The following is a 25744-nucleotide window of genomic DNA, read 5'->3' on the forward strand; positions in this document are numbered from 1 at the left end:
TAGAGTGCCTTTATGGAAACAGTCAGTATAACATATAAATGGATATCAGTAATCATGCCACTCTATTTTCCTGCAGTACCTATTTTAAATCCATCTTTATTTCTCTCTCTCTTTTTTTTTTTCCTCCTTACTATTGTCTTTTGATTTGCTATTCAAAATCTGTATGGTGCTGAGAAACCTTGAATCCATTTTCCTGCACCTCTTGGAAGGCACTCAGCATTTCTCAAGGTTAGGCTCACGGTTAAAATCATCACAGCTGAGACTTGTTTCTAATTTTAGGTGTGACACCGTCTTTTATGATGTGACCATGTTTGCAAGAGAGGGGTTAGGACAACAGTTGTATCTTTAGCCATATATTTAATATAAAAGCAACAAATGATGAGGTGGTTTTGCTGGAATGCTGTCATTTTATTCACACACAAATATATATATATATCAGGCCAAAAACTTCTGCAATTAAAGTTGCAGAAAATTGATATAGTATTTCTTTAATATTTATCAAATATGGAAAACAAGTAGGGAAAAAATCAATGCCTGGCTTGATGGAGGGTTTACTGCTGATGCTCTTTTCAACATCTCTACCAGTGTATTTATAGAGCTTGTAGAAGAGATGTCAGAGCTGAAGACTGTAATATGTTGTAGGTGTGACCTAACCTAGTTCATGGAATACCTCTAACATTAGCTCACGATGGTTATTTTAGGTTTTTCTTTTAATATAACCTAGTAATTTCTTTGCTATTTTTTGCTTAATTGGTATAAGGCACCTGTAAACATCAGGGTGGAATGTCTTGGTAGAATGACAGACCTCACTTTTGTTATTGTTACTTCTAGAAAGTTTGTTCCATCATGAAAACAGACTGAGTCACTGACAGGAGCTATTTTTAAAATTTCTCTGCTGCCATTATATCTTCTTTTTCAGTAGCTCAGTTTCCTACTGTTTGGCATAATGCTTGATAATATTTATCAATATTCAACTAATAAAGGAGGACTGGTGCCAATCTTGCAGACACAAAGGCAACACATTTGATGAAATTGGTTCAGTCATATTTGATTTAAGGCCAAGCAAATCTGTAATATGCTTCAAAATAGTTTTCTGTTGTTTCTGTAGCACCATCCATGTGCATTGTTCTTTACATAAAGAATATGAAAGTTTCTTCCATTCCTCATCTTCTCTACATGTGAATGTACATTTGAAATGAAAACGTGAAAATTTAGTAACTGACTTTGAGCACACAGAAGTGTCAAAGCAGGAAGTATGTGGCTGAAATGTATATAGTCTGTACAACATGGTGAAGACTGAGGGCCAAATGGGATTGATAAAAGGGTGGTTGTGACTTCACAGATGCTGGCCAGGTGATAGCCAAAAGGTACACAGAAGTGGATGAATGAACAATGTTAGTAAGCTACTGCCTTATTCTTTTTAAGGCAAGCAGAGGAAAGCATGCATAGAAAGCTGAAGAAATACTCGAAATTTGGACATCTCTATGTTTTTGTTTTGTTTGGCTTTTTAAATAGATCCTAGACATATTTGCAAAGCTTTGCTGTATGCTCTGCAAGCTCTTTTTGTTTGGTGAAGTTGATCATATGCTTTCAAGTCATTGTATCTTGGTCAGTCTCAGACTGAAAAACAATGTGGTTTTTCCCAAATTGCCATTTTTCTGTGTTTGTTTTTTAGCAAGCTTCCAAGTTCCATAGTAACTATCCCTCTTCTGCCACCACCTCACCTCCCCACTCCTCCTCCATTTCTATTCAGGATGCAACTTCAGTTATCCTGCACTGTGGGAAAACGGTGTTTTCTCTCACAAAATAAAAAGCCTATCTTTATTTAATGTTGGTCAAAAATAGGGTTTCATACTTCTATGTTTTCTCAATAATAAAGGAAAAATCTGGCTCTAGAGAGATAATTACAAATAATGAATATTAAGTATAAAAGCCTCATAGTGTGTTGTCAGTGTCCTTTTATCAGATTTGAAATGCTGAGTCTCTATAATCGGAAAATGAAGCTTCTTCTAACTGTTGTCTATTCACTGACATTACACTGAGATATAAAACAAAAAAGTTGAAGTCAAAAGTTGCCTCTGTTATTTGAATAGATGGTAAAACAGGAAAATGTCCATCTCCTTCTCCTGTCATATAAAGAACTAGACACTATCAGAATGTAAGAGACCTGATACTAGCAGCAACAAAACTTAAAGCATGATGTGAGATGATTTTAAAATGCTTACAACCACTGACACCCTCTCCAAAAAATGGAATAAGACATGGCAAAAGTGGCTGTGATTGAAGTACTCTTTGAATATGGGAACTGAAAGGAAAAAATGTCTGTAGTTAAGAAAACAATTCTGAAGCATCTATCTGGACTAAGGAAAGATGAAAGTCTGCAAATACAATAAGAAAACAAGTGGTAAGGAATGCATCTTGAATTGTATTTGATGGAGAATGTTCAGGCTGTGAATAAAGGTAATAAAGAAATTGCAGGGCATGATGTGTATTACAGGATCAAAGAGAAGAGACTAAGTTGTGAAATACGGAGATAAATATAGGCAGAAGAAGATTAAAACAGAGAATTAGTGATCAGAAGCTTCTGGGAAGAGAGATTGTGGAGGGCTCTTTGTAGAAATTGTAGAAAGCAAAAAGGAGAGAAAACAATAAAAGAGAGAGACATTTATTTATGCATGAAAAGAATGGGAGACCTGATAAACACTTGATGTTAGCTGTTCTTTGAGAAGTGCTTTGCATTTCCTTTCTGAGTTCAGCATACCAAGATTATAGCAGTTAAAACCCTGTGAAATGAAGTCTGAATTAATGAGTTTGGAATAAATATGACTTTTAATGATTGTGGGGTGTTTTCTTAGCTTGTCGCAGGTCACTGGAAGAGCTTTTCTTGCAGGAGCAGGCAGGCGGAGATTCTGTCTCAGGGACGCCAGAAGAAGAGGAAAGTATCTCTGAGGTGGTAGCAATCATAGCAGGATACAATTACTGCACAAAGCTGTAGCCTCTTAGTTCATCTCCAGGAGCGTATTTTACATATATCAGCACAACAAAGAAGCCTTTCGCAAATCATTTTTTTGAGCCTGGGTGGAAATACTTAGTGTAATTTCCATAGAAATTCAGATGTGGAAGAAAAGAATACTGTCTGGTAATGTCAGTGGTTTTCTGAGCATATCAGCTCAATTCCTTGTAATGGCTGAAGGAGAAGAGTTTTAAGCTAGCTGTTCGAAGAAGAGCAGCCAGGTATTTGAAGAGAATAGAACAGGAAAAAACCTCAAAACTGTGTTTTGTCTGATGTTTTTGTAAGTAAACCATGGAGAGAGTCAATATTTCAGTAGTGAATGAAAGGGAGAGCTGGAAAGTCAGACATTGTACTAACAGAAGAGAGAATAACAGCAATATAGGAAACATATAGAAAAAACGGTCATCAGTTACGAATTTGCTCTTCAAAAATACCATCCTTTTTGGTGGGAGTAATAATCACCGAAGGAGTGGATAACATTTGTAAACATGGACCCCCCAACAATACAAAGACTGTTTTTCTCATCCGTTTAAAAAGCCAAATCTAAGAGAAATATTTTCCCTTCTTTACAACTGAGGTTTCCAGAACCATGGAAGAGGTACAAAGAGGACTGGCTAGTTTAATGTTTAGTAGAGCAGAGGCAGCTTATCCTGGTCAATCATTGTTCAAATATCCTCATGCCAAAAATAGCCTGTGAACGAACAGCCAGGGCCAGCTCTGCGCTGCGGATGAAATAAATGGAGCAGGTGTATGAGCGCAGCTTCAGCCGAATGGAGAAGAAAAGTCCTGCTGCTGATCTCATTAAATTATCAATTCAAATACAGAAATGTTTGTCTAAAAGTGTTTGTTTTTTTTTTTTAAGCTATTATTTTGAGCTAAAGTGAACAATTTTTGCTTTCATGTCAGACATTTAGTGTGTAGATTAGTGAGATAGCTTGCTTGCCACAACAAGTGTTGCTAAGCTGTGTTGTTACTCTTTGTGAATGGAAATATCTCTAAGTTGTAAACCTGGGAATCTAGAGAGAGAGAGGAGAAATTTCTTTCTTTAGCTGAGATTTTTTGCAAGCTGCAATGTTCTGTTTACAAAACCGCTTCAAATCTTCTGAGAAGAAGGGCGAGTTAATCAAACACAAGTAAAACCAAAAAGCTGTTGTAAGTATGGAAGAAAGCATGAACCTTTTGTGCTTGTCTCACAATTTGAGGAAAAAATCAGCTCCTCGTGCAGTTTTGGGAATTCATGTGCAATTTTATTATGGTAATGACCAGCTATCTGAAAAATTAGAGGCTTTAAAAGGCATTGTCAGTCATCAGTTGTAAACAGAGCCTTGCCAGTTCCCTGTGGAAGAATGCAGGTTTCCAGTTTCTAACTGACAAAGTGCTGTAGAAGTATTTAGAAAAAAATAATTTAGCCTGAGGAATGGATATATTTTCTTCTTCTGCAATGCTTGAGCAACATGAAAGGACTTGTCCCCCAGGTAGTAATGTGAAATGCACCGCTGTTTGTTCCCTTGTTGGCAGTTGAGGACCTGGAACACCAACAGTGTATGGAGTCTCAAATCATTGCAAAGCTGTGTCTGGAGGTTTCAGCTGAGGGAGTCTAAATCCTGAGTGCCCCAACAAACAGCTAAAACTTGTTATTTTTAAAATATTCATTAACCATCTTTCTTGAGCTCTTATCACACGTATGATAAATGCATAGATGTATGAAACTTCACAACATTTTTATCAGTGTTACCATAGGAAAAGTAGAAAAGTATAAGTAACAACAAATCAAACAAAAAAAAAATCACTAGGCTATTTTATGTACTTAGTATTTCCTTAATACATGTGAATGAAATGCAAATTTCCCTGTCAGTACTGCAAATGAAGACTGCTGCAGGTCTTAGTTTCTGCCAGTGAAGAATTACATTGCTTCAGGTAAAGAGACCAATGTAACCTTGTCAAATTTGGAAACGGATCGCCTATGTCAGAAATAGATTATTGGTTCCACGTGATGGTAAACAGCATGAAGCACGTTCAGGCTGGTTTGTTCTATTCTGTAAGAAATCATGCAGTGACACTGTACTTCCAAACAGAACAAGGATTCAGTGCTCTTTCAGACTGGATGGAATAATACCATATTTTGTATCCAAAATTAATATTTTAATACTGCTTTATTAATTGTAAATATGGCCCAAATCAGTTCACTTCAAGTCTGTGTGTCAAGCAGAAAAACAAATTACAAGCATTATTGTTTCATTTTTCCATTGGTGACAAAAATAAATACAAAGCTTAGCAATATAGATTGGTCAAGCAATACAATTTGTTTATCAGCCTTTCCAAGATACTAGCACAGTATAGAACTTCCCTTTGTCCTCTTAGTGCACAGTGATATACTCTGACTGAGTGCTGCCTTCTCTAGGACAGCAAAATCGTGAACTACTGGGGGATATTTCCACTATTTGGGGAGAAGACTGTTAGCTGAACTGGGGAGTAAAGGCTAAGCTTTAAGTTAGCCTAATTTAGTCTGAAATTTTATGTATAGTGAAGACAGGAGCAAATGTAGAAGCTGAAAACATTACTTAACAGAATATTCCATGATGAGAAAACTGAGAGTTTGTACTGTATAGAATCTAATTGAAGTTTGCTGTTGATTTCAAAGGAGACCTTTATTACTTAGTAAAATAATGTATTTTAGATTTGTACCATCACAAGTAAAACTTGTCAGAAACTTCTTAAGCCTTTTTTATGGACGTCTTCTTCCCCATATCTGCTGTTGGCTTTGTGCCTGTCTTTATGCTGAGTTTGGGTGGTCATTTATGATCTTATATATATTTGCTTGGAAGTATGGATGTTCTGTGAATTATCAATGTCTTTAAGATGCAAATCCTCTTAAACTCCTGTCATGTCTCTTATGGATTGAGCTTTCAGATAGTATAGTGCTGTCAGAAATACTTTGAACTCCTGTCACTGTGCTTGTGGCTTGATGAGAAGGAGGAAGTGATGGTGATAAAAAGATCTTGCTTTTTTCATTTGTGCCTGTGGGATCTTGCTTTTATTTCTTTTATTTCTTGTGATTTTGGGGCTGTATAGGAAAACTGACCAGGTTTCCTTTAGAATGAGAGAGTAAATAAACATAAAACCTTGTTGTGCTGGACAAGGATAAGAGAGAAACAGGATCATGTAGGGATGTCCTTATCATGATGTTGCCAGAGAAGCTTCTTCCGTCTAGACAAACATCATTCTTCTACTGATCAGCAGTGCACTGAGACTGCAGAAGCTGATTTGAAGCTGCTCTCTGATGCCTGTGCTGCACGAAGATCATTCAGTGCAGCCCTTCATGGTTGCGGTCACTGCAGAGGATAAGTAGATATCAAAGGTCAGGTGACTGTCTCAATACCTCCCTTCTCTCTTCTTACAGGACACACAAAAAGCCCTTAGCATCCTGTAATAAGCTCATGATCTTTGGAGCAGAAGATGAAGCATCATAAAACAACTGAATGCCACAAAAATTGCCCAAGAAATGGAAGCAGTTACCAAACCTATTGGTTGCTGGTGCAGGGCTGAATAACTTGGCAGACAAAAAGCAAAACAAAACAAAAAACAGCCCTAGATGGAAGTCACAGTACTGTAAAAGAGTGACTGGATGAGATATTTCTGTTGGCAATCATCCTAGAATGTTTCTAGTCTGAAATTCTTGTTGGTAGGTATGCCTTGGAGATTTCCCTTTGCAAATATAGCTAGTTGCTCAACTATCCAACTCATTCATTTTCTGATGGGTACCAGAATGACGTGCTGCCTGTCTGAATTGCTGGAGGCTTTTTGCTGCATATGAGAGGACACTAAATTAGCAAAAGTAAATGTAATGATTTAGTTCCCAAGTCAATAGAATACTCGATCATCACATGTTTTGAGCTAGATACTTGTTTATATACCTTTCAGCTTGAATCTCCCGTTTGTGTCGGTGTATGTTCATGTTTATATTTTAGCTGTAATATGTGATACCAATAGCTTAAAGTATGTTGTATAACTGTTTATATTTCCATGCACGTACACCAGATCTATACATCAGGCATCTTCAGAAAAAAAAAAAACAACATTCTTTATTCACCTGTAAATACTGATTGAAAGACAACATTGTGATTAGATAGCTTATAATAGCATTTTTTTTGAAGCTGTTTAAATAAGACTGGCTCTGCTGTATCACTTAAAATAAATTATTCCTTAAATATTTTTGTATAGTACAAAATGGAGAAAGGTCTTTTTTTAGAATGGTGATCAAATTAATATAATAAAGCATAATGATGCTGTTTTTACTTTAGCTGCCTACTGGCAATTAAAAAGGGGAAAGTTTGACCAAATATAAGCCTGTTTCGTCACACTGATGATTTACTTATATCGATTTTTTCAGCATTATTGTTACAGTACATCTATTTTGGATTAAGGTGGTGCCCAAATTTACTGCACTCATTTATCAGATTGTACACAAACAGACTGGTAGCTTTAGTTATTTTCTAGTTATTTTAGTTATTTTCTAGTTATTTTAGTTATTGTTTAGTTATTTTAGTTATTTTTATCTTCTTCTGAGACATAGAGAGCTTCCTTACTCACAGCAAATAGAACATTTGTAAACACAGTGTGCACATTTTAGTTGTCCATTTAGTTTGGTCTCCATTGTTTTTAGCTTTTGTTTTCCACTGGAATTCTGGCAGAGATAACGATAGGACCTGGAGAATACTATTAAAACTAAAGACAGACTACAAAGCCAAATGCTTAATTTGTTTGTTTTCTTCTTCTGAACACGGTCCACATATGATGCCGACTCCTTTGAAGAGTTTCACTTTTGTTTCTTCTTACTTTTAGCCAAAATTGTCACTTTTTTTACAATTTGCTTTTGTGGGCTGCAGATAGCGTACTCAGTTTTTCATAGACATAATGGTAACACCTTGGCTGCATTAATTTTACATTAAAAATAAAATAATAAAAAAATTACAAACTGCGAGGAAATATTCTTAGCCGTTTGTTTTGTTCACCTGTTTTAAAAAGAGGCTAGAAATGAAGTACAATCACGGCACAGACAGGCCAGTTCATCTGTAACTGATTGCTTACATGAATAGAGACTTGTGAGAGTTTAGAATATCTGATCCATCAATTGAACAGCTTTGTTTTTCCTGCCCTTATCAAATATCTTGCCATCCTGCTCTTTTGAGAGCAACCAACAGAATATGAAGTGCTGCTTCATGACATTCATAAAGCTATGCTATTTTTAGAAAGGCCTCAAATCCAAGTTTGATTCTACATTCTGACCACAGAGAAGCTTAAGCTCCTCTTGAATATTCTGCTGTGTCTGCTGATGGCACTGAGATTCCAGCAAGCTATCTTTTTATTAATTCATTCATTTTCGAACTACACTTTCCCAGTAGATCGAAGTGAAACACACGAGCTTCAGCTTCTCAGATTCTTGCAAGATTTAAGCACAGCTATCAGTACTGATTATAATGGGAATGCTGTCTGAGCATGGATTCAGTGTGTTGTTCCAAACGCCTCATGCCTTCAGTGGAAATAATTAGTTGTGTCCTGTGCTTTTTTTTTTTTAGCTATTGCACAGTGGTTGGAGACCTAGATTTATTTGGCAGCTTTCTGTGAACAGTTCTCTTTCCCAGAAAATTGTGGAGCTTGGAACCAGCTTCATCCCTTTGTCCTACAGAGCATTAGCACTCGCTCCCAAGCTGAAGCCAGAGAGAGGCAGATGATGCATGGAAGCAGCAGCTGCAGCTGCCCACATCTGCCTGCCAAGCAGTGAGCTCGCAGAGCACTTGCTGTACGCTTCCTCTGTTTCATCCTTTCTATAGGATAGACTGCCTGACAAATTGTGGGTTGTACTGTTTAGCTAGATGAACCTGAAATATGGGTAAAAACCGACTATAGACTGATTTTGGCCAGTTGGGTTTCTTCATAAAAACTGGAAAAATACCCAGGCTTGTTATGGGTTTTGGCAGAATCATAGTTTATTATAAAGGTATTTTCATTTACAGTATGTAGCTGCATTAAGATTTTCAAAAGATTTTATTTAGTTGGAAGAAGTTATATTCAGTTGAAATCTGTTATATTTTTCCTTTCAGAATTACTAAACCTTTCTTTCAATTGTACTTTATATTCTGTTTTACAGCTTATGCATTTGTTGATTTCATGATGAAATGAGGATCATATTCCTCCTCAGAAGAAATCCTGGTTCTACTGAAGTCAGGCAAAACAATTACAGTTCATCCATTAAAGTCACAATTTAATCCTTTCAGCATTGCCCCAAATTCACTAGCATAGTAAAAACAACTCCCAAACTGGTATATCAGTAATGTTTTGGTAAAGTATACACTGCAGATCTGTTCCTAATCAGAATTAGTGATGAGGAAGAAAGTTAGACCAAAACTGGATCTGGGGTCATTGAAAGATCTGGCAAAAGCAGGAGAGAACCAGAACTGGGCTTAGCTTTGTCCTCATCTGACTAACCAAAAGAGCTGCATGTGGTTTCATAACAGCGTTATTGACCAGCATGAGACATGACCTTTTCCTAGCAGAGTAGCAGTCAGTTTGTTACGGCTCTCACAGGCATGCTTGTGCATGTAACACTGCATCACCTCCATGTGCATCAGGGCTCCGAAGTGAAGGCTGGGTCACATGGGACAGGAAGGAGATCTGAGCAGCCTGGCATCTTGGCTAAATTCCTTGTCCCACAAACAGAGGCCTTTTGGTGCTTTATGTACGATATTGTTTTCTTGCCTAAGATTCTGATGGTTTGCAGTTGCAGTTCCTTAACTATACAAATTGTTTGATATTTAACAAAAACACACTGACGTACTTCAAAATTTATTAGCTAAATTTTGGGTTGTTGTCTCAACCTATGTAGGAGGCTTGATGGTGTTGTGGAAGCATGTTATGTAAAAGCGTCTCGCTCCTCAGCTCTCAGTGAATCCTAGCCTCAGTATGAAAATACCCTTATCCTGAGATCTCTTTATTTGACTTAAAACTTTGAATACCAAAATCAAGCAAGCAGTTTGTTACGTTTTTGTTGTTGTTGTTGTTTTCAAAGATAGATAGATTTGATGCAAGAGAGAATGAACTGAAATGAGCTACTCTTGCAAAAAAATTATCAAATTTCGTAGGAAAAGAAGTATTTCCATAAGAGAAGCAAGGAGAAGGGAAAGGGAAAGGGAAAGGAAAGGAAAGAGAACATACCTCTTTTATAGGAAAGTGTGATTTAAAAGAAAAAACTTTTGGATGTAGGAAAAATTACTCTATTTAGTTCTTATAAATCCTATCACTTAAGCAATAATTTACACTAATTCAAAGTAGGCATCCCCGTGATCACCAGCTCTGATCTGTTTGCTTTATAGAAGTGTTAGAAGTTTCTTTCCAGAGTCACAGCCACTATAGAATTCATTTGTGTGTTCAGCTGTCCTTTTAAAACATTTTTGAAATGATTGTCCACTACTTCTAGCCTGGATTTTTCCTAAATACTTGGTTCTTAAGATAAAGGACATTTGATTACCCAAATGGACATAGTATCCTAGGTCTTAGAGTTTCGGCTTTCTAGTCATTTTATGAACCTATATCATTCTTGTCACAAATTTATCCATCCTCAGTTTATCAGTACTCTTCACTATCTGTACTGCAAGAAATTAGAGTGAGTTTATATATCCAATTATTTTATTAGCCTTTTTGATCACAGTGTAATCCTAGGAGGTCATATTCAGTTGGCTGTGTTCTGCTCTGACCCTAAGTCCTGTGCCATAGTCACTGGTTTTCACAGTGCAGTTCTCCAAATGGCAATCCTGGCCTACATTTCTTGGCTTAAAACCAAAAAAGCACTTAAACTCATGCATGTATTATGGGCTAGAGATACTGTTCATCCTGGTTCTTGAACGGTAGGAACTTCAGTCTTTCCTTCAGGAATAATTCTCAGTGCTCAGTTCTGTTGAGCTGAACTGTGCAAAATGCTCAGTGTAGGCACAGATCATTTGCTCAGTATATGTGCAACAAGCTTGAAATACATGAAGTACAGTGAATGTATTGCAGTCCGTTACAGGTTAGGAGCTCCAGGGCAACTTTATGTATGTCTATTCAAGTGTGTGTCCAGAGCAGCTACACGTCAGACTCAGCGCACGTAACACGCCTAAGAAAGCTGGGCAAACATAGCAGACCTGGTAAATCTCATATTGTATATATATCTGCTTGCCTCATTTATGGCATAAAAGAGGCACAGTGCTTTGCTGGTCTGAAGGATTTATTTATCAATACTTGGCATTGCTTTTGGCTGTGTGGCTTGTATTGTTTGTATGCAATTTACCTTAATTTTGCCACAAAAATTTTAGGTTTTTGTTCCAACAAATAACAGTGTCAGTAGAATAACTGAAATATGTATGTTTTTCCTATCCTAAATATCATTTATTTTTATCTGTCTGTGTTTGTTTGAATTATTTGAGCTTTTTGATTCAAGAGAGTATGCTTGAATTTATGAAGCACTTAAGCTTGTGCTTAACTTTAGCCTTGTGCTTATAATCAAGCGCGCATTGCTTGAGGTGTTGTTCTGAATCTAGGACTTAATTTTCAGTAGACTTATTTGTGTGAATGAAAAGGCATATTTTAAGAGGAGAAAAAGTGACAGGTAATCAGCAGAAAGGAGAGCTAGTTCCAAAAGCCCTTAGCTCATTTACATGTGAAAGCTGAGCGGCTCTCTCTATTGTCATAAGGAGAGACGGCAGGCACCCATGCATTTACCTAGGGCAGCATTTCTTATTCTCAAAACTTTATGAAATTTTATTCTCCCATTGTTTGCCACAAAATCTCCTGAAGCTACAGATATGCCTTTCTTTGTCCCAGGAAATTCCTTTGAAGCCTGAATTGAGCTTAAGGTGCTTAGAACCATCGTTTTCTCCTCAGCTGAAAAATGCTTCTCAGGTGGATTCAGGGCACTGTGAAGAAAAAGCGACATGCGTTCCTGCACAGGCAGCACCAAAGACTTGCTATACATCCTTGCATTGCAGCTTTCCAACCAGGCCATGTGGATTGAATTATTCATTTTTGCTCTCCCAGGGCTCAGAATGTGGTCCTTTTTTTCCAGGCGGGAGTTAAAACAGGGTGCTTGAGCAGCTCCACTAGTTTCTTTCTGCTCCCAAACCATCTGCTTCTGCTATCTGCTTCCAGATAATTAGATATACAAATAATAGTTAGGAACTGTTTTGGTGGAAGGGATTAGAAATCAAAATTTCAGTACTGAAGTAGGCCAGATTTAATATTACCCATGCAAGCTTAGTTTAGTTAGTACTTGGTCATGCGTTGTTTTATATCAGTACATGGTATTACTTGATGCTTTTTCCTTGAATATTTGCCTAATGAAAAAGGGACTGAAGGACAACTGTATGGGACATTTCTAAGAGTTGCAATATTCCAACTTAAGTATGTGACTATGAACAGATAGCATCTCTCTACTTAATTTCGTATGTAATAATTATATGCTACAATGAAGCAACTCAGCAGAAGAATAAATGTAAGAATTCCTTTATAAATATGAAAACTGCCAAAGCTGAAACTGCAGTAAGAATATTAATGAAGGCGGTGCTTCAGAAGAATGTGAGTGATAAATGAGGTATGCTAAAAACAAGCAGTAATGTATTGTTTGTACTTAACGAGGAAAGTAGGAGCAGAAAAGTGCTGCTTAATTATAATGGTGCTGAGTTAATAATGGAGTAGAAATCCTAGCTCCTTCTAATTTGAGCACTTAATTTCTCAGTCTTAATGTTGCAGTAATGCTGTTTCCCAGTATAATTTCCTTACATTTATTTATTTTTAACAACTCAGAAGGAAAACAAGAGAGAGATATTGTGAACCCCTGTAATGAGATCTCAATGCTACTAACAGGCCTTACATTTTCCATATAGGTGCTGATTACATTTAGAGTCACCTCAGCAGTGCAATCACATTAACAGTTTACTCTTCCCTTTAGAGTCATTAAAGTTCTCCAAGTTTAGGAAGTTCATTTGAAAGAAAAATAATAATAATAATAATAAAAATCCCTTGTGTTCCTCTATGAACTTTACCTTACAGCAAGAATAGCTTCAAAAATAAAAACCAAGTTTCGTCCAGGCACAAACCCTTTTTCCTTCTGCTGTGGGACTCTAAAGGAGCTATTTAAAGCCATGCAATCATACAATTGCTGACAGGGCTGACTCAGCAAAATGCTTACTTCATGTTTAAATTCTATTGCAATCCATAGAATTTGTGCTTAAATATGTTGAAAAAGGATGGATTTACACAAGTGTTTTCAAGCAAGCATGTACCAGAGATTTTCGTAAGTAGGCCCATAATACATTGAAGCATTTCAGTATTCAGACTGTAAATTTCACCCATAAGGTGACTGACTTCATAAGGGAAATTTTTAGATATAATTTTTATCTATAATCTCAAAGATAAAACAATGCAACACTCACTGTGGTCTGTGGATTAGCTAACAGTGTAAGTCATGTATGTTATTTTAAAATACGCATGCCAAAATTAAGAATTCTTGCAGCTAAATGTCTGAATGTACATTTTCTACTCTTGAAAATAGTTTACTTTTTTTTTAGTCACTGAAGTATTTAAAGTCAGTCAGTCAGAGCTGTGAATGCTATCTAAATAAATACAACTACATATACAGGAACTTAGAAACGCATATAGATACCTAATGCCAGTCTTCCACACTCTAGAATTTTCTGTGTCATGGCTTGCATTTTACTTACTTGTGTGGTGTTTCCCTGTAATACAAGACTTGATTATTTTGTGATACTGAATCACTAAACAGGATCGTGTTCTGGTTGGCTCAAGGGCATAAAGCAATTCCATTTTTTTGTTAGTTTACCGTTGTCTATAAAACACTTTTTCTGTGTTAGATAAAGTTTCTATTTCTGTTGGTCCTCCCTCTTGCGCTCATTAGACATCTTCTGCCCTATGCATAAAACATTTGGATATTCTTATTTTCAAGAGATAAAAGAACATTTACGTTCTCAGCCCTCAGTTCAGGTCATCATTTTCATAACATGATTAGAGGCTGAAGCATCTCCAGCATGAATGGGATTGCAGGAGTCTAAGCAGGTCTCCTGGAGCTCTCTGGGGGGCAGCACCAGGATTTGGAACCCGTGGGGCACCATGGAGGAAGTAGAATGAACAGCTTTTCTGGGAATGAACTGGAGTTGTTGATTACTGAGTAGTCTCAGTCCAAGTGAGCTTTCTAGCACTGGCTCTGAGAGCGTTATGAGCATTACTTTAAATGTTCATGATATCAATTTGCCAGCTGTCAATATAACCTGATATGCATGCTATGCAACTACTGGCTTGCATTGTAACACCCTACTTGCTGCTACCACCTTTGTCCTTCCCCCTTTGCAGGGCAGGGTTTACGGTGCCTGCAGAGCCCTCCTGCATCCACAGAAATACTCTGGTACCCTTTGCCTTTCATATGACAACACCCTTCCACTTTACGATGTGTAAACTGTGTGAGGAGGAAAGATGAGATAAAACATTGATCAGTGCTAGGTGACTCGAGGATCCTGTAAGGAAAATCCCATTGTCAGCTGCTGCAGTCTTTCTCCATTTGTTCAAGGTACAGATCCTATCCTCTGGCAGAACTAGATTATTTTGCATGCAGAGAAATAAAGCGGTTGCAAAAAAAAGAACACTGGAACCGTGGACCTCCCAGATGCCATAAAAGTCTCCAAATATTATAACAGTGTCACAGTATTTTGTCATTGAGCATCTTTTCTTTGATAAGCAGAACTGTGACAAGTAAAGAAAAAAAAATATTGCCCTCTGCTGCAATCTCTTGTGTGAGTTAAGCAGCAGACAGGCAATTCTTGGCTGAAAGGCAGAACTGAGCTTCAAGTGTTACACAGCATTCTTGTGTCTTTGAGAACAAGAAGTGTTTGAGGTAGTTCAGGGCTTGGTGGATTTCTGGAAATCTCTGAGACAACCTTTGCATTGACTTCCTGATCCCAGTGAGTAATCCTGTCTCTGTTGCCACTCTCACTTCCCCAGGGGAGGGGGCACAGAATTTTGGCATGTATGTGGCCAGAGTGCAGGGATATAGGTAGGTAGTGACAGGCTCTGGTGACCTGTGTGGTAAACACCGTATGTCAAAGCAGGTCAAGTATCATTTGTAACAGTGAAATGAAGCTTTGCTGATCTGCATATAGATGCGATAAGCAGAAAACAAGACGTGCAACTTTTGAAATATCTTTAGAAAAATGAAACTAATATAGCATGTGAGAAGCCTGCCAAGACGTAGAGCAGCATGGCGTTTTTAGTCTGATCTGCAAACACTGCCATTCTGAAACTACATCACCTCATCAAAGGGAGAAAGATGTACAAATTGCCTAATGCTGCTAAAGATAAGCGGGAGCTGCTCGGCCCCTGTCCACATTTTAAGTAAGCCGATAGAATGGTGCATAGTAGGCAGGCATGTCGAATATGCTGTGCCACAACTGGTGCCTTACTATAAGCATTATACCAGGCGTGCTAAATATGGAAACGCCGCTTATAGCCGGGAGCACCCACCCGGCTCCCCTCAGCATGCCCTGCGCCTGCCGCTCGCCCCCAGCCCGCCTGCCTGGCTCGCCCAGCCCAGCAGGCCACGGTCCCAGCACCCAGGACAAGGGCTGCCGAAATAGCCCCGCGGGACTGCTGTGCGTGGGCGCGGCAGAAACCACGCTGCGAGCGAGAGCATCAGTGCTATTTTAGAAACATTTTTTTTTTCCCTTGCTTCTCAGCAAATGCTGCCGGGGGAGGGGAGGGCAGGGCACGAGGAGTGCTTGTGCCCTGTTGCTCGCCCACCAACTCGCGCTCCTCCTCACAGAAATAGGCTTGGCAGCATGAAAGGGTTAATTACGCTCGAGGACGAGGGAGGATTGCAGTTTGAAAGACAGCGACTGGACAGCTGTGTTTGCTGTGGTATTTTTAAATGCATTAATGCAGGCTCCAATCACCCGGCTGCGCTTGACCTATTTTTGGCTCAGGCCAGCCATTGTTCTATTTCTGCCGCCTCTGGGCCACGCTGTTGTTGATTCAAATGCAAATGAGTTGTCACTGCCCAGGCCAACTCCAGCAGCGGGACCTGGGAACGGCTGCGGGACAGCAGCGCGGCGGGGGGACCGCAGCCGGACCCCGGGGATCGGTTCCCATTGGGTGCTTGTGCTTAGTGCGAAGCTGTGTTTCCCCACACACACTGCCAGAAAGCACCGAGATACTTCTTTGATTCTTCATCCACCTGCTGTTGGCTCCCAGAGCACAACTGGTGAAACTCTGAGGTGCACAGCCCAGCAGGAGCTTCTTGCCCTCGCTGCTGTGTAAAGTGGATTTTGCCTTTTCTCTCCTAATAGATACTTGTACAAATGCTTAGACATTGCTAATTACTGAAGTGTACTGTCTGACGAGCCCGGCTGGAGGAGGTAGGACGGCAGAGGGTCGTGGCTGACTCCCCTGTGCAAGTGGCGTGATGAATCTCTCGTGTAGCTGAAGTGCAGACTGGTTGGAATATGCTGCAGACAATTTACGAGAGTGAATCGTGTTTTTCCTCAGATGGAGTTTCTGGACGTGAACAGCTCTTGGCTCAGCAAAGAATGCACAGTATGATCAGCTCAGGTAAGAGACAGCTCAGCACCTGAGCCTTCCGTGCCTACACTGTGACTTACCGAGAAAATACAGCCCATCACAGCAAGAAAACACCTTTCCTTTAAAGAACTGATGTATTTTTGTGGGCTTTATGTAAGTTGTTAAATAATTCTCTCCTATCACAGTATGTTAGATACTAACTATTGCATTTGTGGGGAGTTTGTCTCCTTCAGCCTGCTGCTTTCCAGCAAGAGCCAAATGCTAACAACTGAAATATAGTTGGCATTTCCTTTTTTTTTTTTTTTTTTTCCATTTATTTTGTTTTGTGAGTGCAAAATGGGGCTTGTGGTATGAGCTTATACACAGAGAGAATTTCAGCAGCAGCCTCTATCAGAAAGCTGCCATTACAGCCCATCACAGTTCTTTTCCTATGTGATTTTGTAAACAGGATTTGGTCTTCTTGTGAGCTTCCTTTTCTCAAGTTTACATGCAGAGAGGTTTTTATATTAATCCTGTTCTGTTTTCATTGTGAGGTTACTTTAAAAAGAATGCTCGTAAAGCAAGACAGTCTCTTCAATATGCATGACTTATCTTGCTACTTTAGAAAATATTTTGGAATGGCAGTAGTCAGAGGTAATGAGTCACTGAAATGTAAATTGGATGTATTTTTAATGAAGGTATTTCAAAGCTGCTCTTATGGAACACTGGACGTTTCTGCATGCATTTGAAGCTCTCCTTGGATTTTCTGATTTCTCTGTTAGCTGTGTTTGAAACATGAGGGTAATGTCTTAATGATGAATTAAGCCAAAATAATTGTAGCCATTTAGATGAAGCTTCTTCTTGGAGAAGCTAAAAAAGTCAAAATTTGAGGTTACTTTTTACTCTTCTCTATTAAACTGTGAATTAGCTGCTCTATATCTTTTCAATCCTAGATTTCTCACTTTGTTTTTCGTAAGGTTGGCTTTATAGACAGCCTGCAAGTAGAATGTAATGTGAATTTTTACATGTATGATAGTTTTAGTTTATTCCCTTTTTTCTTCCCTTTTTCATATCTTTATTTTTATCAACATTTGCAGTGTTTCCCACCTTGTAAGCACAAATACACGTGTGGATCACAGATCTCTTCAGATCTGTTTTGGTACACCTGTTGAGCTCATGTTTGTTTGCTTCTTCTAAAAAACTGTTTATTTTCCTGCTTTACAGATGGAGAACTTAAACTTCTGCTGTTTCTTTATTACATACAACTGAAGAGCAGGCTTATGGTTTCAGATATTAAACTGTGAATGATTGTGTCAAATGGCAACATTTTTCTTGTTAGGAAAGTGTTTGATGTTTTTAAACTTTATGATTAGTGTTACTCGGTACAGAAAGTCATAAAATCTCATAATAACTAAGGAGATAAAAGAATGAAAGAGTCAGTGAGAAATTGAAGAGGTATTAAGTGCACATTAAATTAATTGTGAATATCTAAAGGGAATGGGCGCTTCAAACTTGTGATGTTTAACATTGGGGATTTTTCTCTTCCTCTATCAAGCTGCTGGGTTGATTTGTTTCTTTATGGATCTCTCAAAGAATTTACTGTTACTTTATCTCTTTAAAATACATTTTGAACACCAGTTGCAGCTCCTTTGTCAAGGATAGGAATCAGGTGAAAGAATTGTTTACAAATATGGGCAATGAAGCTCTAGCTAAGAAAGTGGAAAAAAAGCAGAATGTTCTCTGAAAGTGTTGCAGTTCTGCAAACTTTTGTGTTGACTTACTGTTCAAGAATGATTGCTTTTCTTGAACAGCTCAGCAAGTGTCCAGTGCTTTTATACTGGTCAGAGAGATAAGACTAAGTGCTTCACCTTCCCTTCTATTGTTTTTTTTTTTTTTTTTAATAGTGACTCAAGTTGAAGTAATCTATATGCAAGTGAAAATCTATCCTTTTTTAAGTTCACTGTTCTAACTTGTAACCACCAAGTAATGTTGTTCAAGTAATACCAATTTTCTCATTTCAAACACAAGAAAAGGAGGTAATTTTCTGTAAGTTTATAGCTCTGAGTTTTTCCTCAGTGGAGACAAGAATGTCTTGTAACATTTGATTTTTAGCTGATATTACCTTAGGCCTCTATAACATATATAATTTCCTCTGTAGCACCAAGTAAAATAGAGTTGTTGTTTTTTTTTTGTTGTTGAGGTAAATCGTCGAGGTAAAAGATGTTTAAATATATACTCTGTAGAGCACAAATTGTTCTACAGTGTTTTTGTTGGCCTTTGAGATACACAGCAAGACCACAAGTACTTGATACTGTACATAGTCTGTAGTTTAATTCATGTCTCACGAGACCACAAAGTCTGGTGTTGCTGTCAGTTACCTTCAGTTCCTTTGAGATCAGAGTCTTACAGAATCAGTCCTGATAACTTTTTGTGCACTGTCTCTATACTACATGCATACAGGGGAGAAAGGAGTAACCGGAGCATGACTACGTGGTCTAGTGTTTGTAGTAACTAAAACCAGTCACCTGAATTTTGCAAAGAGCACTCACTCCTTACTTAAAAGTCATCTTCACTTCATGCACTGCACAAATTAAGAAGTTGTGCATATTTCAGAAAAAAAACATACCTGAACATTTACAACATGCATCTTTAATATTCTTGAAGTCTTGGAATAAGCGCAGCTTATGCTGTCAGTGGGTGTTCAACTTTGCTAGTTCCCAGGTGCAGTGGGCATGTATTACACAACTCTAAATGTAAATAGACTGGAGTCATCCCCAAAGAGGACCTATGCAGTGGCGACTGGAAACATATTTGCAAACCAAAATATCTAAGGTATTTCTGACAATAGCAGGCATACCAAATGCTTCTGTCATGCAAAAGCAGTTCTTCTGGTATTCCCTCAATTACTGCTTTGCCTGTCTGTCTCCATCCCTGCTTGTAAATCATACTATGAATGAGATTATCTAGATAGTTACCAATCAAAAGTCTAATTATGAATGGAGCAATCTAGATAGGCACTGACTCAAGAAGCTGTGTAATTTGCAAACACCTACACCTTATTGCAGAGAGCTGTTTCAGCTATCTTGAGAAGACAGAACTAGATACTCCCATATGGTACTGTTGCTCTAAAATGCAGCAGTATGTACCATGAATCTTTATTTGAGAAAATGATGCTTATGCATTCTTATTTGATACCATAATTATTTTTGTTTCAAGATTAAAATAAAAAAAAAAAACAACAACAAAAACAAAAAACAAAAAACAACAACTTGAGTCTAAGTTTCTTATTTAGGTGGTATTATTTCCTATGATATTTCTTTAATTTTACCCCCAAAGTCACAACTGCCATATGTGCAATGCCACAACAGGTTCTAGCATTCAGGTCTCCCATTCTATCACAATATGATTCATAAACTATAACCCCTTGAAAAAAAAGCTTTTGGTTCAGCAGGAATGATTCCTTGGCAGGAATCATTCACATGTGACAAATAAATTACAAATGCGGTACTACATTAATCAAGCCTATTTCATTTGCATGAAGGAGAATAAACAGCCATGGCATCTGCAGATCTGTGACTTTAAGGAGTAATGCCAACATTATTAACCTCTGGTGATTAAACATACCGTGATATTTTTCCAAAGGGTATGGTTGCTTCATTCACCATATTTTGACATGTACCCTTGCATTGGCCTTTCTAAATTCCACCTCAACTTTTATTGGGTAGGACATGCTCTGCCTCCTGCCCAAAGCAGCAGTGTTGAAAAATCAAGAGTTCAAGGAGATCTTGAGCTTAAAGCCTTGGCTTGTCACTTAGCTGACAGGTGACCTGAGTGAGTTACATAATCCTGCTGACGTCAGCTTCCTCTTCTGTGAGATGGGGAAAATAATACCTGTCAGGCTCAGAAACCTTTGGAACAAAACGGTTCTAAAGGGAATTTAACAATTCAGAGTGATTAATCTGATTGACTGTCCCTGGAGGTTCTCAGGACCAGGATGGATGGGGCCCTGGTTCAATCTGGCCTAGTACCAGACCTGGAGGTTGGTGGCCCTGCCTGTGACAGGAGGATAGGAACTTGATGATCCTTGGGGTTCCTTCCAACCTAAGCCATTCTGTGACTCAGTCAAGCTACACGTGCAAGATACTTGTGATTTCACAAATGGATTAAGTTAATGTAGTTGTGGTATTTTATTCTCTGCACTGACCAGAAAATTCAAGCTGTGTCTTTTGAATATAAATGGCAGAATTGGTGTTTGTGTGCATCATGTTGTATGTGAGTTGGCGGGTTCTTTTTAGCTGTCTTCCCTCAGTAAGTCATGTACAAAATTTATCTCATGTGTTGCGTGGTGTGGTGTGACGGCATAACCACATAAATATGTTTGTACATGTGTATTTATATTGCCATCAGGGAATATTATTTGATATTTGTTGTCCCTTTATTTCTGGCCAAACAAAACTGTCACCTGTTCAACTGGTCTTGTGGAGAGATTGCAAAAAGTAAATTCATGTAAAGATTTTTTTTTATTATTTATTTTTTTATTTTTTGAGGCACGTGAAAATTGAAAATCTTGGAATATTTGCATTTTTGAATCAGAGAGTGCAAATATTTACAGATAAAACCTGTCTTACGTATGTGTTATCTCAGGCAATAACTCTTTGAAGTGAGGAAAGATAACAGAGGATGATGTTTTACTTTATGATTCTCTTTAGAGTAATGAAAAAATGGTGTGAAACAGCTCAATTCAGGGAAGTTCTAGGCAGCAGTCAGGAGAGGCTGTTTTCATTGCCTCTCAAAAGCCAGTCAGAAAAAGAGCTAGTTCTTCATAGGAGTTGATGTATTTGGATTCTTTGTCATCGGAGAGTACGGCTTAGCCTTAACAGTCAAGGCTATGAGAAGAGCAGTGCAGACCTTGTGTGGTGACGGTCTCACTGATTTTGGGTGAAGGCATTGCTCAATCAGATGTGCTGGACAAGACACTGATTATGAATTCAGTTGAACAAAAAATGTGGTCAGATGAAATTAAGCTGTTTTTTCTTATATGTATTATTTGGGAAGACAGTGAATGCCAATGTTGTCAATTTTGTGTGTCTCTGATGCTGTCATGTTGCCTTTTTAAAAAAGAAATTTCTCTCTTATGTCCCAGCTTCTGGAATCATGATGGTTACCTGATAATCTTACTTTGCATTAGAAGGTATATTTATAAATTGTGGAAAAGGACTGGAACAGGAGTTTCAAAGTAAATGATTTAAAAAAATAGCAAGTCATGAGAACTGGAAAATAAGTAAAATTTTTCTGCTTTTATTTTTAAAACCTCTTTGGCCTTCTTTCCTGATATCCTTAGACTGCCTGTAATACAAAGGTTTGCTAGCACCTGCACTAAAACAGCACTCCTTTCTCTCTGATGTGTTGAGCTAAATCACTCATAAAAGACTTTTTTTTACTTTAGCTGTTTATTGTTTTAGCTGCTCACCTTTCTCACGTATACTGCTTTGCCCCTTGCTCAAAAGCATGTGTTTTCAGCTGGTCTTTCCTCATGTAAAACTGTGTACAGTAGTTATTCACCTCATTAAAATTAGCATTGGATCTGAGGAACATTTGTAACTGCTCCTACTACCAGAGCTATAATCAGACTTTTATTCCTATAACAACTGCCCAGCCCCTTTCTTTTGCACAGCCTTTGTAGAGGATGCAGGAGCTATGAGAAAGCAGAATGCTTAGCTAGCTGGTCTGCAAACATTCATCACTCCTCTTGTGTATATTTGCACACATGCATATATATACAGTGATTTCAGGTTTTGATGTAGATGATGGGCAAGATTTCAAGTGTGATTGCATTTTAACTTTTGTGAACTACTGTTTTGTTTTTATATGATGAGTACAATCCAAAATATTCTATGAAAACTGGCTGGCAGATACTGTTGTTGAATGCATGAAAATCTGAAATGCCCCGTTCTGTGGATCTTCTTTCACAGGCTGACTCCTCTGGGTCAGTTATTCTTAGCCTAGTTATTTTCATCTTATGGCATTACAGGTCTAAGATTAGCCTGTTAGGCGTTATCATGCCATCTGAGTTACCTCCTAATATAACTGTACACCGGAATGATTATTTATAGACAGAGCATTCTGTCATTTTTGCTTTATTTCTGGTAGTTTAAATAAAGAAGAGCAACATTCAAGAAAAACCACAGATTCCTTCCTGCTGCCAAAACAACATGATAGCTGCCTGCAAAGGGGCAAGGATATTGTTTCAAATGTGTGCTTGCAGCAGGTCCAACATCCTTTTTATCTCCTGTAGTTGTACTAAAAAGAGATACCTGGGGTAGCGCTCTGGTTCTCTGAGGAGGTAGCAGGGGGCAGGATTGCTGCCCAGCCGTGCAGGGGACAGACTTGTGGCTGGTGATGAGAACAAGGATATCCAGGATCTATTTTTAGGGGCTGGCATTGTCAAGCTCCATGTTCAGCGTGAACATGTCATATATGCACACAGCTCCCTAAAATGGACCCTTCTCATTTTGTTATGTAAAAGCAGTGCCTGCTGTTTAATTAGCCTTCTAAATGTATTTCACGGACATAACAGGAAGCTTTGGCAAAATGACACATTTTTAGCAAACCATTCTTCATGGCTACTTCACAAACATATCTGCTAGAAAACCTTAATCCTAAAGCAGAGTTGTCATTCAGAAACATGGTAAAGCACATTCTCCCCTCAGGAAGTTTGCTGGGATCTTAGTGACTGTAACTAGAAGCAAGTTTTTAGTAACAGTTTAATAAAAAGCAAGACAAATAAGAAAGTGGCAGATTGTCAGCTAGGTGTTGGTGCAGCCTTTGAGTATAGTTGAAGCTGGCCATTTCTAAAACAGTGAAATGTTAATAGATTAATGAACTCCATTTTTTCTTTTTCACCTTTCTCCTCTAAATAAGTGTCATATTTGTCTTTGTGCACATTCTGAATATGATCAGGATCTGCTTCAAAGTGTTTCTGGTGTAAAAAGCATGCAAAGGCAGTAGAAGCCTTTATGTGGTTGAAAGACACAGTGCTAGTTTAACTTTCCTGTTGCATAATAAACAGCTCCTTTAGTTTTGTCAGATTTGCAGTTCTGTACATTACTCTAAAAGTGCTCTGGAATTTTATATAATGTGAGCAGAGCCAACACATCTGCTTTATTAGCTTTGTGTCTCCTGGTTGCAAACTCCTTCCTGCTTCTGGAGTGTACAAATATGACAAGAGCTCCAAGAATTCAAACCCTTCATTGATGACTGTGCTTGAAATGCAGGATGCTCCGTGCTAATGGTAACACATTCCTTCTGGTAATGAAACTGAGTATCATCAAAGAGAGACAGGAGAGAGAAAGGAATGAATTCTTTTAAAATGCCATTTTTATAAATCATGTTTTTACAATCAGAGGTGATTGTTCTCTTTTGTGATCCCTGTGGTTGAAAGTATGTGTGCCACAAGGAGGAATAACAGCTATTCAATTTCTGTGAAATCTGGAATGGAATGAAGAGAAAGCTTAATGTTAATTTAATAATTTCCTCCCATTGTTTTGTTCTTAATCCAAATTTCCTTTTTCTGTCTTGGTGCCCAAGGCCAAAACCCTGTTGGCTTTGCAGAGTAACATTTTGAGGAGGAATAGGGAACACAGACTGCCAGTGCTTAGTCTCCTATGGAGTCTTTCTGATGTTTATTCCTCCTATGCAACTGCAGTAAGATGTGTTAGGGATTGGCTTATACTTACCTGTTCACATCACCCTTCCTTGTGGAGAGCATGAAGTCTTTATTCTGCTCATCCACTTGTTTGATCTGTAAATTGACATGATTACTGAACAACACGTCTTTTTCCCAAACCTTGTCATGTTTTTTTCCTATGGATATGAATGAGATAAAACTCCTGGACTGTTAATTTTTTTATATTCTTTTTATTTGGTTCTGATTTTGAAGTTCTAAAATGCATAAAAGAATTCCTTCATGACGATCTCACTAAGAAATATGAAATAAAACCCCTGTTTTGGGGGGGATTTCATGTTGAGATGAATAGTGACAAAATTAGTATTTTGATGTACATAACAGCGTAGGAAATAGCAAAAAGAAAATTATCAGAGTGTTTATATGAATATATCTACTTTTACATGAAGGTATTTATTAAAAGATGTATCAGAATTCTCACCCAAAAAATCCTTGCACAGCAGTTGCTGAAATCTGTTGGGACCTGAATTCAGGAGAGCATTTTACCCTGGGAATCCAGCAGATGCTCATCAGCCCATGTTGTGCATATGCTCACCAGTGTTCCAGGCTCAGAAGACAGATCTACTCATTCCTACGCACATGTCAAGAAGTTTCCATCCTTTTATTTGCTGTTACTGATTTTCATGCAGGATCTAATTCAGAAGAATGAAGTTTTATTCTTTTGTTTCTTTGAAGAATTGATACTACTATCGATTACCATTGACGGATTTCCATTGGAAACAATAAGTCTTACCTGTGTTTCTTCAAGTTGTATGAGGGAAGGATTGGCATGAGGTAAAGTGATTTGGTAGAAATATCAAAGAGTGTTATAAATGGAGGAATAGTGAGAGATTATACAGGCACTTCCTATATTAAAATGCTTTATGAGGGAGGATGGAGAAAGAATGGAGATGCAAGTGATCCATGTAGGAGGTAGAAATGAGGGAGACTGAAGCACATGCTCTGTCAGTGAAAGTAGTAGGAAAGATATAGGTGAAAGTAGTCACATTTGATAGAAATGAGAGAAGCTTCTGTCAACAAAAGAGAAAAAAAAAACAAAAACCACTAGAAAGAAGACATGGAGAAATAGCATTGTCTTTAGAATCAGCAAAAGCTATTAAAAACAGTGTAGGAGTGCTTTACTCTCGCATGTAGTCACACAATAAACTAGTATTCAGGGATTTTCCAAACCATCCTAAGGACTGTTTTTCTGTTTTTTCTGAGAATGAATGAATTGTTTGGGAGAGAGAGAGGTGTGGGACACAGTGTATTTATGCACATGCTACAGATTCTGTTCCATCCCACCATCTCTAACTCCTATCCCCCAGTACAGCTCAGCTTTCCTACAGAACCTGCAGAGCAATCTCATCTGTGCTCTGCAATGAATTACCGTTGCCCTGACACCTGCACCATCC

General features: G+C 38.1%; 1 protein-coding gene across 2 annotated transcripts in view; it reads left to right on the top strand.

Moving 5' to 3' along the window:
* The window catches only part of HDAC9 (histone deacetylase 9), a 465688-nt gene that overhangs the window by 180907 nt on the left and 259037 nt on the right, over positions 1-25744 (top strand). The window contains exon 5 of one of the 2 annotated variants that reach the window (XM_019616457.3): positions 16595-16657. In XM_019616457.3, coding sequence (XP_019472002.2) covers positions 16595-16657 — 63 coding nt within the window. Of the gene's footprint in view, positions 1-16470; positions 16658-25744 lie in introns of those variants that run through there. The other variant, XM_031553921.2, reaches the window with a different exon arrangement.

Source organism: Meleagris gallopavo, chromosome 6, assembly GCF_905368555.1.
Source record: "Meleagris gallopavo chromosome 6, MGAL_WU_HG_1.1, whole genome shotgun sequence".
Taxonomy (NCBI): domain Eukaryota; kingdom Metazoa; phylum Chordata; class Aves; order Galliformes; family Phasianidae; genus Meleagris; species Meleagris gallopavo.